This window comes from Aedes aegypti, chromosome 2 (genome assembly GCF_002204515.2).
Source record: "Aedes aegypti strain LVP_AGWG chromosome 2, AaegL5.0 Primary Assembly, whole genome shotgun sequence".
Lineage (NCBI taxonomy): Eukaryota > Metazoa > Arthropoda > Insecta > Diptera > Culicidae > Aedes > Aedes aegypti.
In genome coordinates this window covers 52,118,999-52,139,419 of record NC_035108.1, presented here as the reverse complement: position 1 = coordinate 52,139,419, position 20,421 = coordinate 52,118,999, and the positions used below count along the sequence as shown (strand labels likewise).

Below are 20,421 nucleotides of genomic sequence, written 5' to 3'. Positions count from 1 at the left end.
CATTGATGTATCCTACCCTTAAAAACATATGTTTCGTCCCTCCTAAAATAATCAAAACAAGAACACTGGACGCCATGTTGAATTGATGTTAAGTTGGTAAATATTGGCTCATGCCACCCCCCTGAAAAAAAAAACACAAAAACGTAGTCCTGCGTCAAACATTTTTGTTCCGTGCAATTTTACCTTAATTTCCCCCTACATCCAGCCCTGGTTGAACAACTGTCAAACATTTTGCGTCTGTGTCCGTGAGTTGGCAGAACGCTTTTTAATTTCCAAGTCCATCATCCAGCGTCCGCGAAAGAAAGGCAGGCGAACGAAAAGTTTTGGAGCCAGTTTGTTGCGTTCCGTCGTAGTGTTTTCCCAGATCTTTGTCCCCGATTCTTGAGAAAAAGGCGGTCACTTTTAAGTAACAGATTGATTTCTGTCAATTTCCGTAGAAGTGGAAGTGGAAATTGCGATTGTTTCATTGAACAGTGAGCGAGGAAAGTCTAGCAGGTAAGAGGCTGAAAATGGCGTGAGAAAGATTGGTAACCATGTCGTTTCATCGTGTTCTACTTTCAGTTTAGTGCGATGGCCGATGATCAGCAGCAACCGGGACCGTCGAACCAGCAGGATCAACCCCAAGGGGACGGCAAGGAGCAGAAGCCCCAGGGTAGGAAGCGGAAGCTCTCCACTAAGCGGCAGAATGCCAACAAGCGAAATGGATCTCCCGATACGGAAAACGAGATGGATGCCGAGAAGATCAAGTTCCTTCTGGATCCGGTTTTGAATGCTCTGCGTAGCCTTCCGAATGGCAACGAAAGTGAAACCATGAAAATGTTGATCTCCACTCTCCAGCCGTCCCAAATGGAGATTGAGATGGCTTTGACCAAGGTGAAGATCGATATGGACAGGGTCCTTGGCTTCCCGAACAATTCCTACCAGATTTACGATTTCGGGTCCATCAAATCCGGACTGGCGTTCCGTGACTCGGATCTGGATTTCTACGTGCACTACGAGAAGAACTGCGAGAGCAAGCAGGAGCAAACCAAGGTGATTCATATCATCCACGGCCGGATGGCAAGGGAAGGAACGTTCCACGGGTTGGTGAAGATTCTGGGAGCTAAGGTGCCCCTGTTGCGGGCCATTCACGGTCCCACCAATCTGACGTGCGACATTAACTTTTCCAACGCCCGCGGGTGCTACAACAGCAAGTTTATCTTCGCGGTTACAAGGTAAGAACTTCAGAATGCTTCCCAGATCGTTGTTATCAGAAAAAAAACCTTCATCAAATCTGTGCTCGCCAGCCGTTTTCTATGGCAGGTCTCTTTTTAGAGACTTGGACTCTATTTTAACCCTAGTTTCTAAAAGGTCTGTATTTCTGATGGAAGATTTTTTTTATCAAAATGGTCTTGTAAAAGTCACTTTTTTTCTTGTTTTCCTGATGAATGAAAATTCTTACGCGACTATTCCAAATGTTCTTAACTCTCTATTTCCCATGATAGCTCCAGAGCTTCAACCAAAAGTTTTTTAAACCTTTTTCGATAAATTTAGACTATTTGGTCGGTGTTCAGACAAACTGGACCAAGTGGTTTAGATTATTACATCTGTATTGAACTAGTATCGGAAAAATCAGAATTGATGGAGTGATTGACTTAGCTTTACTGCCGTGAATCGCAAGTCAGTCCCATCTGCATTTTTGTCAAAATTGAGTTGAGTTCAGTTTTCAACATATCTTCCAATGCTCTTTTAGCTGCACTAATGATACAATATAGGGAGGGTTTCAATGCTAGTAATGACTCCTTAGTTGCTGAAATTCATTCTCGACGCTTTTCCGCAATGTTATATCAGACGCATATACGTTTTGTGGAATCTAAAAACAAATGCAATGTTTTTACTGGGTCTACCCCGTTTTGTATAATGCCATTTGGCATAATGCCGTTTGGCATACAGTCGTTTGGTATAACAGTTGTTTGGCATAGTAGTCGTTTGGCATAATGGTCGTTTAGCATAATTTTAAAAAGAAGATACTGCAAAGTTACAGTAATATCCGGGATCATAAAATGCGTTATGTTCCTTTTTTTAAATAGCATGGCATATCTTAGGCGTTGCACACATTTTTGCAAAAATGTGCTATAGTATTCCGTACACAATGTTATGTATGGTGCAATTAAAAAAAAGCTAGTATGTCTTATCAATAACTGACAACGGAATGTACGATCACGAGCAGTATATCAACACCCCTTTGCTTAATGGAATAAATTTGATAAAATTTCATGTTTTTCACAATTATACCAAACGGCAGTATGCCATGCGGCATTATGCCAAACGGGGTAGACCTGTTTTTACTCCATAGTACGCCTATGAAACATACAAAATCATTCCATTTTTCCAGCGAAATATGCATTTGGAAAGCTGTTGTCCGAATGCCTATTATGGACCCTCCTGGGGTCCATAATAAGAATGTTTACAAATTTGACGTTTCCTATTATTGACCCTCCATTTGATTACCATGTAATTCGGCTCGTTGCCGACGTGCCTATTATGGACCCACCTGGTAATGCGTATTATGGACCCTCTTGGGTGGTTTCATTCACAAAACTGTTCCAATATCTGTATTTATGCGTCTCAAACCAAATATTTTGCCTGAAACTGCCAACTAGCAATGCAATCGAAGTTCCCCCGGTGGATTTTTATAGGAATAAGGTTGCTTTGAGTTTTAATTTTATGTTTTTATGTAGGGGGTCCATAATACGCAAAGGGTCCATAACCGGCATCGGCTCCCTAATTTGTTCAGAAAAAATAAGAAAAAACAGCAAGTCAAATTGTCCCATTCTGAAAAGTACTCGCATATCAGTCACACAACAGAATTCCGCACAGTGTAACACAAAAATGAACCGTGTTCTGATCATCTTTATATTTTTCTCGGATAGATATCATAGTGAAAAGCAAATGGTGGAAGTTTCTATAAAATTGGACCATGTTCAAATTTTCTGGAATTTTTTAAATATTCGTATGGAAAAGGGAATTTGTGAACTTCAAAGTCGATTTTCTCAATGCCTACTTTTTACAGATGGGACTGGTTGACATTTTAACTCTGATATCCTTCCTTGAAAAATATAAAGATGACCAAAACAAGACTTTCTCTCAGCACTACACATGCTAGTCTACAAGATCGAGAAAACTTTTCATGCAAAGGAAATCGCCATCGTGGCATGGAATGGATGGAATTTTCCCAGCGCTTATCCAGAAAGAGGAGCAAACGCTTATTCCTCCCATGATAGAGATTTTCAAGGCCAGTTTAGTCTTAGGACATATTCCAGATGGCTGGCGTCAAGTTCGAGTTGTCTTTATCCCGAAGCCGGGAAAAAAGACAAAACCAATCCCAAAGCATACAGACCGATTAGTCTGTCGTCAGTGATGCTTAAAATAATGGAAAAGGTCTTAGGAGAGTTCATAAATTCAAAATTTATGGAAGCAATGCCTCTTTCCAAATACCAATTCGCTTACCAAAGTGGAAAATCTACGATCTCAGCACTACACATGCTAGTCAACAAGATCGAGAAAACTTTTCATGCAAAGGCAATCGCCATCGTGGCATTGCATTCGATAACGCTTCCTATTCGTCTATAATGTCAGCAATGCATAGGCGAAAATTTGACCCATGCATTGCTACCTGGGTACATGCTATGCTAGCAAATCGCCGAATCTCATCCGAGTTGAGCGGATCGTGCGCCACTGTCATGGCCACAAAGGGGTGTCCTCAAGGAGGGGTACTTACACCTTTGCTATGGTCTCTAGTGGTGGATGATCTACTTAATAGCCTGGAAAAAAGAGGATTCGAGGTTGTTGGCTACGCTGATGATGTTGTCATCATTGTACGCGGCAAATTTGAAAGCGTTGTCCTTGCAAGAATGCAATCAGTTCTCGATTACACGCTCTTCTGGTGTCTGAAAGAGAAACTGGGGATAAATCCTTCAAAAACTACGATTGTTCCTTTCACAAAGCGCAGAAAGGTATAGCTGCAACCTCTTTTCCTTAATCAAACACAATTGGTTTACTCAAATGAAGTCAAATATCTTGGCATTACGCTTGATGCTAAACTCAATTGGAACACACATCTTCAAAACATGGTAAATAAAGGTCTCAATTCTCTGTGGGTCTGCTCAAAGACCTGTGGAAAAAAGTGGGGCCTAAAACCTAATATGATCATGCGGATATATAAAACCATCGTTCGGCCTAGAATAGCCTACGCTTCCCTTGTTTGGTGGCCAAAAACAAGCGAGGTTACGGCTAGAGCCAAGATGAACAAAATTCAACGCGCCGCGTGCGTCGCCATTACTGGTGCAGTTCGCAGCACCCCTTCATTCGCCCTAGATGCAATGCTTAATCTGCCCCGGCTAGATCAATTCATAAAGCTGGATGCTGAGAAAAGCGCTCTGAGGCTAAAACGATCAAAAAACCTTCTGCCAGGTGATTTAACCGGTCACCTAAGCATACTAAACGAATTTTCTATAAATCCAATTGTAGAAAAATGCAGTGACTGGATGGAAATGGTTGTGAATTATGACATATCATATACGGTGTTCATTCCTTCTCGCCAAGAGTGGCAAGAAGGTGGACCGAGTATTCCTCCAGGCTCAATCAAATTCTACACTGATGGATCGAGAATGAACAATCGTTCTGGATCTGGAGTGCACGGACGAAGAACCAAAATCTCTGTCCCTCTCGGACAGTGGCCTACAGTTTTTCAGGCTGAAGTGTATGCTATCATTGAATGTGTGCAGCTCAGCGTAAAGAGAAATTACAGAATACAGTGTACCACGCTCTCTACGGACACTACTTTCTCGGTATTTCAAGAAAGGATCTGGCTCTTATTTACGGAAAGGCTTTGTCAACCATCTGCAAGTGGATTTCTAAATACGAGGAACATGGATATTTCACCCGTAAACAGCGCGACCAGGTATACAAAAAATTTGGATCGGTCATGCGCCAGTGGGTCATTGATTTGTATCGGAAGGAGCCGGTACTCTTCCTGGAAGAAGCCAAACACAAGTTTCAACTGCACTTCCATCAAACCATCAGCGTATCATCAATCTGGGTGATTCTTCATGAGGCAGGGTTTTCATGGAAGTCCATCGAGCGTCGAGCAATCCAGATTCCGTTTTGTGAAAGAATTGTTATCTATTCAGTGGGATTTATACAATCTTGTGTTCCTCGACGAGGTAGCTTTCGACAATCGAGACATGCTTCGAAACAAAGGATACGGCGTTGTTGGACAGAAAATTATTTACCGAGGAGAATTCTGTAGAAAACCTCGGGTATCTTTTCTTTGTTTTTTGGGGCTAAATGGCATTGTTGAAAGTTTTTGGACAGAGGGAACCTTCAATAGGACGAAATTCTTCGATTGCTGCAGGAAATTTGCTTTGACAAACCCACATGTCCAACAATACCCAGGATTCCATTCCGTTTGGATTATGGATGGCGCAAGAATCCATTGCGACCCGAATATAATTCGATACCTACGCTCAATTGGGATTATTCCAATATTTCTTCCTCCGTATTGCCCGTTTTTTAACCCGATCGAAGTAGTTTTTGGGTTGATGAAGCAGTTTCTCAGGAAACATCATCATGAAAACTCCCCAATTTTGAGAGACGTTTGTGGAACAGTCGATAGATTTAAAACCTTTTCGACAAAACACATTTTCGAGCATTGTGGATACTTTGGGGGTGGAGTTTTCCTACCTGAAAAAGGATTGGGTCAAGATCCGAAAGATATGGATTTCAATATCATGCCGTATTGATTCAGTTTTAGATACATGATCGTTCATATTAGTTTATTTCACAGTCAACAGAATAAAATTGATTTTAAAACAAAACAAAACTTCAATTTCTTGCCAAATCGTTCATATTGGTTTATTTCACAGTCAACAGAATAAAATTGATTTTAAAACAAAACAAAACTTCAATTTCTTGCCAAAAAACAACAAACGGGAATTAATTTCCAAGTCCAAATCTCTCAAGCATGGTCTGTATCATCGCAGTCCCCAACCCTAGATGCAAGAATTTTACTAAGATCCGATTCCACAGGCTGTAATGTTGATTCCATAGCATCAAACACCTCAGATCCAGCAGAACCTCTCGCTTTCATCGCACTTAGTCTGTTCGATACTCCTTGTAAAATGTTGAGAGCCAATGATACATCTTTCTCCAGATCCGCTACCTCCTTTGTCCATCCAGTATTTACAACATTGGCCACGACCATCCCTCGATGCATAGCTTGTAGTCTCGCTGATTCAGATACTGCTGCCCAGCGAAAATATTTTGCCAGCTCAAGAGGAGGGGCACTGGCAAGCTTCAGACGATCACGTTCGTGTGCTGGTGATGAGTTTACGTAATTCGCCCACAGCAGCCAGGAGCTGAAATGTCCTTCGATGTCCGGATGTGACGCGCAGAGTTCACTAGCAAGTGAGGAATCATCACGCGTGGAAGTGGCACCTGAACGATCGGGATTTTGTGGGGAAATCAGCACGCGCTGAAGTTTTTGGTGCTGTGTATTCGTTTCCACATTTAGGGAATACACGTACACAAAGATTTTTAAATCTCTTCCTCGCCACAAACGTAACACTCGAGGTGTGATACTAGCGATAGAGTAGAGTTTTTTTTGGTTTGGTCCTGGAGCATCACGAACTCACCGATGTCTTCAAAATCCGGATGTTCTTTGTCGCACCACGACGGTACCTCATCTTCGAATTGCACTTTGCGATTAACATGGTGTTTTGCGGTGCTCCAAATACATCGTAGTACATCATCCACGGAATCGCCGAAGATATCTCTGGAAGACATTTGCCCGGGACGAAGTTGGCTTCGGAATAGCTTACGGAAAAATGTTCCTTTGAAGGAAAATACATAGCTCTCGGTCGCTACAGCATCCGAGGGCTTGTCGGCATCATTCAAAGCTGTTTCTCCCACGAAGTTCTTCTGACCATAATCAACTGAATCATTCAGGGTTTGGTTCACATCAGGCAAAATTTCTGAGGTGTATAGTTGATTTCTTTCAGAAGTGCCTTCCAGGGGATCATCCTCCAGCCGCTCTTCTTCAAGGAACTCTTCGCTACCAAATGATCTGTAATGCAATGATGCATTTATTAATGTATGTGACAAATAATCTTAACACTATTTAGTATATTTTCCTACCGATTCATGATTCGTTTCGTATTCCACAAACTTCAATTTTTCAACCAAAACAAACTTCTCTGGAAGATGGGCTAAAAACAAGTCACTGAAATGTCAATCCGAATCAAGAGTAAACAACAGTTGCACACTAAATGGCGTATAGCGAACTAAAAACAAAATGTTACGCAATGGACAGATTATATATACTTTGCACTGATTTCGATGAAAAAGTTGTTCCTTTAATTGAATTAATTGAATCATATACGTATATAGGTAAATAACAAGATTTGGCGTGCAAATATTAACATTTCATTTTGTAATATAACTATTTATTTGCACTCACAATTTAAAATGTTTTAACTCACTAATGAGTACTATTTTTTAGATATGCAAATAAGTTCGCAACTCGAAGGCTGAGTTGCGATCGCTATTTGGTTTTTATCAAAAAAGTCAATATTGAACTGAACAGCTGGTTGTCCAGGCAAATTATATCCAATTGGAAAACAGTTTCCAATGCGAATCAGTCCAAAAGATTCGTCACAATTAATTCGAAACAAACACAAAAAACAAAAGGGACCTCAGCACCTACACCGGTCTAATAACTGGACACTGCCCCAACAGATACCATTTACAAAAGATCGGAGCCATCCAAAACCGAAATTGCCGTTTCTGTAGTGAAACGTGCGAAACCTCTCAACACCTTCTCTGCTCTTGCAGTGCACATATACAATGAAGATCCAAAATATTTGGCAAGCCCTTTTTGGAGCCGGCCGACATTTGGAACGCATCTCCCAGGGAAGTGGTCGGCTTTATCAGGCTGATCGTACCAGATTGGGGGATTCACAATGCTGCAATTTAGGACTTCTGCCCAGACGGCCCAGAGTTCAGTCACCGCGCAAAGTATTCCGGTGGCGTTCCCGCCACTGAGGGTCTTTGTAAAAGCAAAAGGGTAAATCACAATAGTTCTAAAAAAATGGACGCAGTGATCTCACACCCGACAGAAGGAGAAGAAAACACGACTAATTTTTGTGATACACGGTCCGGAAATCTGTAGTGCGGACTGATATGCAATAATTTTCATTATTGGACAATTCGAGGAATTGCATTTCACTTTTCCTGCTGCTGTAACTATCTCTGAGTGTAATAAATGAACGTGTTCGATTTGAACGGGTCTTCTAAAGTTGGGCGAAGGTCATAGAAAGCACCGTGCATGAAGCAATTGACTTGAAATTGGTAGTGCTGCATAAGGTCACGTCCCAAAATCGTGTGTCGAACAGCGGCCGTAGAATTCCTTCCTTTGATGTTGTACACAAAGCGAACACTGGCCTTGAAACAGCGTTGTAGTTGTTGTTTAAGCCGAGACGACAATCCAGGGTGTAGAATGTATCACATAAAGTCAAAAATGGAACGATTACCGCTTACATCAGTTTTTTTTTGCGAATAGAAATTGAGAGAACTGTTGCAAAGCGACGAAAAGTTATAATCGTCCCGAAAACCTAGAATACTTTAAAGAACATCTCCAGGGATCTCTTCTGCAATTTCTTTGCAAATTCTCTTGAGAGTATGTCCAGAAATTCTTCTAGCGATTCCATAAGGGATGCTTAGATCTTTTTATCCAGAATGTCTTAAGCACTGCATCGCTACCTACTTCCTTTCAATAATTTCAACAGAAAATCCTAAAATGGTTCATTCAATGCGTTGATATCAGCAGATTAGCGGAAAACTCAAAAAGTTTATTCCAGATTTCTTCTATAGTTAATCCTGCATAATTTACTCACTAAGCAGATTTCAAGGATTCCGGTGAATTTTTCCGTCATATCAACAGTCATACCTTGGTCTTTTCGTCTTCGCTGAGGGGTAGAGTTTGCATCCTGCGGATCATGTGGTGAAATGCTGCCATCGAATGATTCGATGTGTAGGGGATGACTCGCTGGGTGTTACAAACTGGAATACATCTACAAGACGGCAGGAAAGGACGATAAAAGCCATCATCGACAAAAAGGAAAGACAGCAAATTCGGAGTGCTTTGATGACACTCACTCCTATCACCGAACCCATGAAGAGAGTCTCCATCCCATACGACGTACACATCAGCAAACAGTTCCGCCCAAAGCTAAGGAATTTCGGAAATGATTTGGTGTTTTCCAGCAGAGCAAACCAAGACTTCGTTAGGCTCTACAAAGGATCCAATAAACACACTGAGCAATTCTCGCTGAAACCAGGCCGCCATCGGCACCCATCGTTAGAATTCCAATTTTATGTCACTGATCGCTAGTTTTCGATAAAACTTAAGGGTGGTCCTTTCTGTTTTCTCATATTGGTGGACCCCTCGTACGCCAGCTAGCTGAACAGTTTGCGAAAAAGCCCATTTTTTGATAAATCTTGTGTATTTCTTCACAGGATATGTCTCATATTTCGCTTGGAACACATAGCAAACTTTGTGGCATCGTATAGAGAAAGGATAAAGTTTTCATTTGAAGTTAAAACAATTGTGAAGGCCATTTTGAATTTGGCCGCCATCTTGAATTTTGTTAGAAAAATCGTTTTTTCACCATTAGCGCACCGCTAGTTTTTAATTCTGAGATCACCATCAGAAAGCTGAGGAAAAATTGCGTAAGATAGGCTACAAAAACTAGGTGAGCAATGGTATTTACCCTATGATATGAACGATTTTCTAAATCATGTTCTACTATTTTGACGTATATGGCGAGTGCAATTAATGCAAACATAATTTTTTGTACAACAAAGAAACAAGTTTTCAATCGTTGGTGTATTATTTGAGACAGGTGAAGAATAGGTGTATTAATTTGAGTGAAAAAATCTGCCGGCCATCTTGGATGTTGACGCCATCTTGGTTTTAAGTAATATAATGAGTTTTCACCTTGTTAGCACTCAATATGTTGAATTTCAATGCTATCGTTACATTTATTCTTCTTCTTGTTCTTCTTTTTCCTCACGTTACGTCCCTACTGGAACAGAGCCAGCCCTTCAGCTTAACTAGTTTTAAAAACAAATTATCAAATAGGATTTTTTTAACGCTTATTTGCTACCTGAATGATTCTTCTGCATAGCTTCGAGTTGTAAAATAGCATTATTTCTTTCATTTATTTGGTCTAAAACCATTGATACAAATGAACAATCAGTTGAACAGCTGAGATAAGATAATAAAGATAGATTCTCATTGTTTTTTTTTTAAACGGAGGCCTTATAATTCAACATGATGAGCACTGAGATGGTAGAAAATCATGCAACTGCTAAAAACCAAGATGGCGTCGAAAGCCAAAATAACCGCCAGTTTTTCTAACCTCGAAATTATACACCTGCCTTTCGGCATTACGTCCACATCAGAACAAAACCTGCTTCTCATCATTCAATTTTGCTATTTTTCACATGCATGTTGGGCGGTACTAAAAACGATACTTTATGACTTAGAAAATCAAGGATGTTTTTTGCTTCAAAATTTAAGACTTTCATTATGAATTAATGCACTTATGTCAATGTTTTACGTTAGAACTACAGATATTACCACAAGTCTTACTTATGTCCCGACACGCAATCTATAAACTTCATACAATGAACAACAATCTTCTTCTTCTTCTTTCTGGCGTTCCTTCCCACTGGGACAGAGCCTGCTTCTCAGCTTAGTGTTCTTATGAGCACTTCCACAGTTATTAACTGAGAGCTTACTATGCCAATGACCATTTTTGCATGCGTATATCGTGTGGCAGGTACGATGATACTTTATGCCCTGGGAAGTCGAGAAAATTTCCAACTCATAGGGTAAAAAAAATGTTTGTTGAATACAATCAATGTTTTTTGGCGGTTTTCATTTTTTGAATTTATTTATTCATTATTACTGAATTCAAAGATATGTCGAAAAATTATTCTGTTGTCAGAAATCGCATTAAAAAAGAAAATTCCTGTTTAATAACCTGGATTTATAACTAATAAAGCTGAGTATCAGGCTCGTTTCCAGTAGGGACGTAACGTCAGTAAAATGAAGAATAATGAGAAGAAGACTATACGTAACCTTTTTTTATTGGTAGCCTCTAAATTCGACATGCTGAGTGCTATCAAGGTGAAAAATTAATTCTACTACCTAAAATCAAGATGGCGTCAAAATCCAAGATGGCCGCCAGATTTTTTCACTAAAAATAATATTCTTATTCTTTACTCGACTCGAATAAAACACCAAAGGTTGAAAACTTGTTTCTTTGTTGTACAAAAAATGATGTTTGTATTGATTGCACACGCCATATACGTCAAAATCGTATAAGCTGATTTAGATAATCGTTCATTTGATAGGGTAAATACCATTGCTCACCTAGTTTCTGTAGCTTATCTTACGCAATTTTTCCTCAGCTTTCTGATGGTGATCTCAGGATTTAAAACTAGCGGTGCGCTAATGGTGAAAAATCGATTTTTCTAACAAAATTCAAGATGGCGGCCAAATTCAAAATTGCCGCCAAAATTTTTTCAAGTTTAAATGAATGCTATATCCTTTCTCTTTACGATGCCACTAAGTTTGCTATGTGTTCCAAGCGAAATATGAGACATATCCCGTGAAGAAATACCCAAGATTTATCTAAAAATGGGCTTTTTCGCAAACTGTTCAGCTAGCTGGCGTACGAGGGGTCCACCAATTTGAGAAAACAGAAGGACCACCCTTAAGTTTTATCGAAAACTAGCGATCAGTGACATAAAATTGGAATTCTAACGATGGGTGCCGATGGCGGCCTGGTTTCAGCGAGAATTGCTCACTAAACAAGGCTGGTGTTTACAAAATCAGTTGTTCTCACTGCAGCAAGGTCTACGTTGGTCAAACCAAGCGGTCTCCTGAGTTTAGATTCAAGGAACACTTAGCGAAAATAGGAAAAGCTCAGAAGACGATAGACAGGAGGATGACTTACGATTTCAAATCTAAGGTAGCAGAACATGTCTTTTCAGAAAGTCATACGACGGCCGACATCAAAATTTTGCGGAATGTTTCTTCTCCTTGGAAATTGGATTTGGGAACCTAGTTTAAATATTTAATGTGTGCATACGACGGTTTCCTTCAAGTCGAGTGTAGCACACGAAATTGAAGACGGCGTTACAGTTGAGGTCGAAAAACGCATATATGTCAAAGGATACAAACTCTAGTGGAATTAAATGGTATAGTACTAATTTCGGTTTTGTCGTCTACAATCATATATATTGTTGAATCAATTTTAAAGTATGGTTGGCTGAAATTCAATTAAAAATATGATTGATCTAACAGCAAATATGATTGACTGGACAATTATTTTTTCCCCGTGCAATGCACCATCTAATTCGTCATTTATAGCAATTAAGTCTTATTCCGATTAAGAAATATTTTAAATTACTGCGGTACACTACATTTTAAATCCACCCAATAAGTAGATTGATTAATATCCACATATAACGTATTTTGATTTCTGCATTTGTTACTGCGTCTAACTGTATCTATTTCAGCACATGGTTAAAATTTTAGATGGTTTTTATGAGGCACGTTGAGAAAATATCATGATTAATTTATGATGAAATTCAAGGAGAAAATCATGCAAAAATGCATACAGAAATACGAGCAGTAATTCTAGTCGTAATATCACAAGGAATTCCTGAAGAATTGTCTGAGATTATTTAAAAAAAAAACTGGTTTATTTTTGTTTGAAAAGATTTTTTCTGATAATAACAGTTTCAGGCGCAACGTAAACTTGCTCAAATCACGATTCAAGTTTCTAAATATTTGACCTTCTTTTCTAGATTTGATCCCCGCATCCATAAACTGGCAATCATCATCAAGTTCTGGGCAAAGTGTGCGTTCTTGCTGACGAATCACCGTCAGATGAACACCTACTGCATCATTATGATGTTGATTTTCTACTTGCAAACCAAGAAGCTCCCTTTGCTGCCAGCGGTTCAAGACCTCCAAAAGGGCATCCCTCGCGTCAACTTCGGTCCGTGGAACCTCGGGTACCCGAAGGACATCAAGTTCACGACGATGAACAAGGAGTCGATTCGCTTGCTGTTGTTGAACTTCTTCAAGTATTACTCTACGTTTGAATTTGAGAAGAATCTCATTTCTCCCTTTGTGGGCCGCTTATGCGCAGTGGAGGAGATGAAGCAGAAGAAAGTGCGCGAGTTGCAGCCGTATTACCGGGCGGTCGAGCACCAAAACTTCCCGGAGTTCAACTATGGAACGCAGATCTCCATCCAGGATCCGTTCGAGTTGAATATGAACATCGGAGGTGTCCTCAATTCGGCCGCTCACTTTGAGCAGTTCAAGCTGAGCTTCAAAACGGCTCACGAAGTTATGTGTGAAACTAATTCGGAACCGTTCAACAAGGTGCTAGAAAGCTTGTTCACGAAGACCAAGCGGTACCAGAAGCTGACCAAGAATGCGGCCGCATCCGTAGTGTCCAAGAATGGAACCGTCCCAAAAACGGTGGATGTTTCCGCCCACTGGAGAATCTGCCGATTGCTACCGGTGGAATATGAGCTATTCATCGTGCGTCAGATTTTGCTTGCCAGGAAAACTGACAAGGATGCCATTATCACCGAGCGCCAAATTAAGGACGTCTGGGCAGATTGCATGTTAGACTTTATCGAGGACATCTTGCAGAAGATCTACCTTTGCAAAGTTGAGCCCATTAAGGATGCCGAACGCGCATCAAGCGTTCCCAAAATATTAAAAGGGAAGACGTCCGCACTTTTGAACTGTCCTGCGAACGTCAAGTTATCTTCAAGCGAGCACGATTGCAGATCAATAACGAGCAGGAGTTGAACAACGAGATCGCCATCAGCAAGAACCGATGGGAGATCAATAGACCGCTGGTGTTCTCCACTCGGGTTGACATGTTCAAGACGAACGACGCCATCGAGTTCCACATTCCAGAGGAGCACCACAAGAACGGATCGATCCGGGTGTTTATCGAGGCTTGCTTCCTGACGCAGATCCGCAAGTGTATCAAGGGCTACTTCAAGGTGATGTTGGCCAAGACGGAAGAGAAGGCGAAGGCGGCTGCGGCTGGGGTCACTGCAATGGAGACTGAAGTCCAGGCACAATCCGCTCAGTAAGATGTATGGGACGAGGAGAAACGAGACGACGTTTGAGGATGTGTGACGATGAATGGGAGACTTTTTTTAACATAAATTTTATGTTTTTCTATTTTATTAAAATGATTGAAGCGTGTACCTAATGCTTTGTAATTCATTGCTACTTTTCTCAATTATTATTGATCAACCGTGTGCTAGGATTAATTATCCTAGTTATCGTTTTGTTACTAATTTAACGAAATCTTGATTGAATAAAGGTGTGATTGAAGAACAAGCATTTTGCTGGACTTAATTTCTTTTCATTTGGATTCACAGGTGATTCAATTCACAGGGGCCCTCCTCCCTTTGGGAAAACCAGGAGAACCGGAATCGTAAGGAAACGGGAATCTACCGGGAATTTGTATGAAACGTTGTTAAATATAAAAATCAAATATTGATAATAAGGTACCGCATGGCAAGTGGGTAAATGGGGTAAGTAACAACAACTTATGTATGTCAGTGAATACAGTCAATTCTCCCTTACTCGATATTCCCTATCTCGAGTTAGACAACCAGTTCATTTTCATGCTACCTCGATGGTCCCTTGAATCGCAGTTGCACTGGTTTTGTGTTCTGTAACTCGATGGTCCCTTCAATATTGAATAATGGAGAGTTGACTGTACGAATTTACGTTTCGAACTCATGCGTAAACCTTGCTTTAGTTAGGGATGTACGAGATATACTTCTCCCATACATTAACATGCTTTTAAAAAGTTAGGAACTTAGCACTGAAGAAGTCAGTGAGTCGCAGACAACATAGGCCTATCTGTCACAAGCAATGCAAAGTATTGGAATTCGACGGAAATTGCTCGTCTTACAAGTGATTTTCAGGTAAATTGTCCGAATAAACATTTCTCGCGGAACATTACTAAAGGACCTATGTACAAATGAGAGATTCTCTCCTCTCTCGTTCTCTTTCGATTATAACAGTGGAATACTAAAGATTTTGGGAAGTTTTTCACTATAGATCGAAAGTCAATTTCCTTGACTAGCGTTCCATATAAAAAACGCAACAGAAGAAGTTAATGTGACTCAGTTATTAATGAAAGAGAAAGTAAACAAAGAGAGCCTCTCAATGTTAGATAGGTTCTTTAGTAATGTTCCGCGAGATTTATAGATGGAATATTTTTAAAGCATGAATAGTGCATCTCTTCCTTATATTCATGAGCTAAGAAAAAAGATTGTTCTCAAAATTGAATTTCAATCATACATAAATTGTGAAAAGTTCAATGCATTGCAAATATACTGCGCATTGACCTCTCCGACGCATAGACTGGAATCGAAAAAAAAATGAAACACACAAAAATGATCACCAAAAATTCATTTTGAATCGGATTCTTCTCAAATTTTTAGGCATTATTTTGTAAATCGAGCAGAATTATGTGTCTGAGCTGAGTCGAGCGAATTGTTTAGTCGACAGTGACTCCAGTCGAGTCATATTGATCGAATCGACTTATAAAATAGACCCCTAAATAACTATATATTAGCTATGTTTTGGCATAATTTATTTATTTAATTTCCACCCCAAGCTGAGTGCTCGTACATTACTCTTAACACTGCTCATGAGATCTTAGGTGAGGCATTGCCCATCTTCCTTACACAATTTATCCCAGTTTTTCTTCAAAGCTTCATCGGTTTTGAATGTGTTTTCCGCTTTTCTTCAACTTCTTCATTATCGCCCAAAACTGTTCTGTTGCATGTACCGCATGAAGTTCTGTTGCATGTACCGACAAAAAACTCGAGGCCGGGGATTTGTTTGGTGTCCGCCTTGATGTATTTCTCGTCGTCCATGACGAAACAGCTTGGCTTGATCTGTTACTCACGGTATAGCTTCTGCGCACGCAATTTGACGGTTTGTCGTCTTCCTGACCCTAAAAACACGTAACCCAGTCCGCTTCATGGTCTGCTGGATGAACCACTTCGATGAATATACCCTTTTTGGCCACGTTTCGGATGGATAGGTTTGTTTATTAGTAAAGTACTGCCCTGCCCACACTAGCATAACAGTCCCATATTGTATGGGATTTCCTATATAAATGGGATTGTTATGCGAGTATGGGCAGTGCCCTTCTTAGGCACCTTCTCTGGGTATTCCGTTTTCGGGTTTCGCCCGCTTCTGACGCGCCGCTCGATGGTCTTCGTCTCCTGGAACATCTACACAACGCGGGACACGGTGGAATGGTGGATTCCAAGCCTTTTGCCGATGCATCTGTGCGACTGATTAGGCTTATGCCTATTTCTGGTACTAAACCTCCACACACAACTGAGACCCTACACATCGAACCCATCAACACATGGGCCGGGACCAACGGCTTTACCACAGACAAACAGACGTCACACTCTCATCATTGTCCATCGACCACCTTTTTAACGGTCGATTCAAAAATATAGTAGGTGGCCAATCCACTACCCGCAGCGCTCGCATCGTTTTTGTTCGCGTTTGACGTTTACACACTACCGCCATCTGTTGGCACGTCGGCCAATTACTTTAATTTTAGCATTGGGCGTACATGTTCTCGTGACTATGATTTTGATCGAGATTTGTTCTAAGTGTTACGTCTGTTTGTCTGTGGCTTTACTTCTCTTCCGAAGGAAGATGTGATCAGAGAATTTGTGCCTCGGAAATTCCCGACGACGTCGACGGGAATTGATATTCGATCGACTGGGGTGAGAGGCAATCACGCTTACCACTACACCACCGACGCCGCTATCTTCTTGTTTCAAATGCATCTTGAAAACTACTTGACGGATCGCGATAAAATTTTGCATCCTATGCATGCCATAAAACGTTTGACTTTTACTGTGCACCCAGTTTTCAAGTTGCCCGTGAGAGAGAGCGAGATAGCACCAACACACGGCACATAGTAAAAGTCAAAAGAACAAAAGAATTTATGGCACGTACAGAGGCCCATAAACATAACACTCTAAACTAGTATTACACAAAGTGTCGCATTTTTTCCGAGTCCAATTTTTATCGCCAAGTGGAAGTAGACACCTGAGATCAACATCCGCTAACTGCCAATACCAATAAGGGACTTTTTAGCTATACTCGCCTGACACTTGGCCTAAAATCAGCTCCGCGTGCATTCCGTCAGTAAACCATGGACACAGTGTTGAGTGGCATCAAAAAGACCTGTGATTATTTGGACGACGTGTTAATCGGTGGTCGTACGCAGGAAGAGCATGACCACAATCTGAAACAAGTGCTTCGACGTCTGGAAGAATACGGATTTACAGTGCGGATTGAGAAATGCAGTTTCAACATGAAAGAAGTGGAATACTTGTGGAAAATTATGGATAGACATTGAATCAGACCCGATCTGGAAAAGACTTCAGCTATCACCACCATGCCACCACCTCAAAATGTTTCGTCACTCCTTTAATAGCTAGCAGCCGTAAACTATGACGCAAAATACATTCCGGAAATGCGTAAGCTGCGGCTACCAATGAATCAACTGTTAAAACCTGTTGCGAAGTGGAATTTGATCAGAAGCATGTCAGCGTTCTTTCGACCGTATCCGTGAAATCCTGCAGTCACCGTTGGTGCTCATACACTACAATCCAAAATTGGATATCATCGGGTTAGCGGATGCGTCAAATTATAGGTGAAACCGATTGCACATGTGTCGAGAAGGCTTACCCCTGCAGAGTTCAATTACAGTCAAATCGAGAAAGAGGGACACGCAGTAACACGGTTTCATCGGATGATTTTCGGACGACATTTCGTATTGGAAACGGACCACAAGCGATTTTTGGTTCCAAAAAAGGCATTTCAGTGTGCACAGCCAACTGGCAACAGCGATGGGCATTAACTCTGCTTCTGTATGACTTCAGTATCAAATACGTCAATACAGAAAGTTTCTGCATAATCCTGTCCCGTCTTAACAACACCCACTTTCGTCCACCCAGTTACGTTCAAGATGATTCCAGCAGGAACACAGGCGGATGCAGTATTGAAGCAGGTCAAACAGTTCGTTCAGAACGCCTGGACGTCCAATCAGTCCAAAACCAGCCATCCACAGCTACAACAGTTTCTCATCAACGTCGAGAAAGCTTATCAATTGTTTACGATTGTCTTTTTAACGAAGAACACTTGGTGATTCCAACCAAATTTCGTGATCAAGTTCTGCTGGGTCATTAAACTTTATAAATCATAGTTGGCATCGATTTAATCTTTGTCAAAATATCAAAATGGCGACCCCGAAGCCAGGAACATCTAGATCCAACATTTCCGGAGCCAACGCTTCTCAAATTATCGAACCATCGGATTATTCGCTAGACACGGAATTCCACTATTATTGGTGAATAGAATTAAAATTAAGAACTCCCTTCTGAAGGTTTGTCTAACCCATTTCGCACCCGTTGTTGTCTTTTCAATAGTGCTCTGTTGCAAGAATTGATTCCAAACCTTCGCAACTCTGAGGATCAGGAGCTCGCAAACCGTTGGCTCACGAAGTTGGTCGAGCCGTCTCTGAATGTGCGCAATCTACGCGATAAACGGAACCGTTTCCTGATGATGCTTTGCATAAGCCTTTTCAGCGGACACATTCAGGCCCCATTCAGTGCTGCACCCGTTGCAAAACTGCCGGAAACTTCCTCGCTTAGAAGACCTACGTTTACTCCTCCCGCGTGGCATGTCAGTGCTGGGGAATGGAAAGATCACCTGTTGCTTCTCTCGGAACTGTACAAAAAGCTCAAAGTCCCAGCCTTTCGAAAATGTCAAGCTCATGCCAAACAGTGTACCGGTGGTAAAGATGCTAGATCTACTGTATGTTACTTGAATTACTTGTATTAGTTGGATATACTCTTACCTTTTAACATGCCTTTCAGTTCCTAGATCGTCAGTTCGAGTTCTTCTTGTATCTAACAAAATCCTACATGAAATCGCTGACGTCCTACCCTGAGCTAAGAATTGCCTGCAAATGGATAGAGGTCCTCTCTCAAATTGACAGAAACTGTTGTGCCCGAGCCAAAGGGATTCGCAACGACCATCTGCTGGCGTTGATGAGCTATCTTTTGCAGCATCAATTGATGGGTCCGTTTCGCAGGTTACCCAGCCATCCGCTGGAGCCACTTATGGAAACGGCTCGTAAAGCTGCCAACAATAAACCCATGAATCGGGCCGATGGACTGGGACTCGATGCAGGCGATGATTTTCTAAGTCAATTCCCAATTCCGGAAGAGGGTGCCTATGCCTACATTTCACTTACATCGGATCTCTTCGAAAAAGCTGGGTTAATAATAAATTCGTAGTATCATAAGGTGTGATTTATTTCCAAACCGGTTAACAAATCTCACAATTGTATTTCATAATGATAATAAATCTTCAAGCTGTGAGCATGAACATATATGACCGTACAATTTGTAGTTGCTTCTCCGTGATTGACCAGAGCAATCGAAGATGCACAGAGTTTATATGAATGGGGCTTGGGATTAGCTTACCAATCTCAATGTGCACAAATCGAGAGCTAAAAATTAAAAGTCAATTGCGGCGCCGCCCACACCCTTACCATAATCTGGGAAGGGAAGGAATGTTAGTTAGACAACCATTGTTACTAGAAACCGAAGAATCTTCTGCATCTCCACAGTTGTCATGGGGAGGATATGGAGTTAGTGGAGTAAGGTAAAAATCTGAGAGTCACCTATTTGGTGATGCGATCCATGATATATTCACGCCTAACCAGACTCGCGATATTATTCGATAAACGCACTTCACACCGAACAAGTGTTCATCACCCGCCCCCGCAGGAGCATGCAACACGACCAGAAGATTAAAAAGTACTCCTATAAACCTTCGAGCTGTGAGCGCCGTCAAACTACTCTTGCTGTCTTTTCTGCTTGTCGACGATAGATTTAATCATCCTTTCCTTATATCCGTTGATCCTTGCCGTCTCACAAATATATTCCAGTTCCTTAGTTTTTCCGTTCTTCGGTTTGAATCCCTTTGTGTTATCACAAGCATGAAACGAGCTCACTAGATGTCAATCCATCCTCGGCTGAAGTCACTATCTCGGCATCAACACGCAAAAGCTGGGATATAAAATCACTCCGATGATGCGCGAAAACGAACTACAGTCAACCTCCATAACTTGATATTGAAGGGAATTATCGAGTTACAGAACACAAAACCAGTGCAACTGCGTTCCTAAGGACCACCGGGTTAGCCAT

General features: G+C 41.1%; 3 protein-coding genes across 3 annotated transcripts in view; 2 read left to right on the top strand and 1 right to left on the bottom strand.

Moving 5' to 3' along the window:
* Window positions 1-20,421, bottom strand: part of LOC5566278 (deoxynucleotidyltransferase terminal-interacting protein 1) — a 40,575-nt gene that overhangs the window by 12,538 nt on the left and 7,616 nt on the right. The window lies entirely within an intron of this gene.
* On the top strand, window positions 229-14,367 carry LOC5566297 (terminal uridylyltransferase cid1). The gene is made up of 3 exons (XM_001650624.2): window positions 229-495; window positions 562-1,214; window positions 12,922-14,367. The coding sequence occupies exons 2-3, from the start codon at window positions 571-573 to the stop codon at window positions 13,940-13,942; spliced, it is 1,665 nt and encodes a 554-aa protein (XP_001650674.2). The 5' UTR covers window positions 229-495; window positions 562-570; the 3' UTR covers window positions 13,943-14,367.
* On the top strand, window positions 18,173-19,601 carry LOC110675538. The gene is made up of 3 exons (XM_021840838.1): window positions 18,173-18,554; window positions 18,634-19,021; window positions 19,084-19,601. The coding sequence occupies exons 1-3, from the start codon at window positions 18,445-18,447 to the stop codon at window positions 19,504-19,506; spliced, it is 921 nt and encodes a 306-aa protein (XP_021696530.1). The 5' UTR covers window positions 18,173-18,444; the 3' UTR covers window positions 19,507-19,601.

Coding starts and splice junctions, on each gene's coding strand:
- LOC110675538 (XM_021840838.1), top strand. CDS start 18,445: ATGGCGACCCCGAAGCCAGGAACATCTAGATCCAACATTTCCGGAGCC. Junction 18,555..18,633: donor ACGGAATTCCACTATTATTG/GTGAATAGAATT, acceptor TCTTTTCAATAG/TGCTCTGTTGCAAGAATTGA. Junction 19,022..19,083: donor GTAAAGATGCTAGATCTACT/GTATGTTACTTG, acceptor CATGCCTTTCAG/TTCCTAGATCGTCAGTTCGA.
- LOC5566297 (XM_001650624.2), top strand. CDS start 571: ATGGCCGATGATCAGCAGCAACCGGGACCGTCGAACCAGCAGGATCAA. Junction 1,215..12,921: donor TTTATCTTCGCGGTTACAAG/GTAAGAACTTCA, acceptor CTTCTTTTCTAG/ATTTGATCCCCGCATCCATA.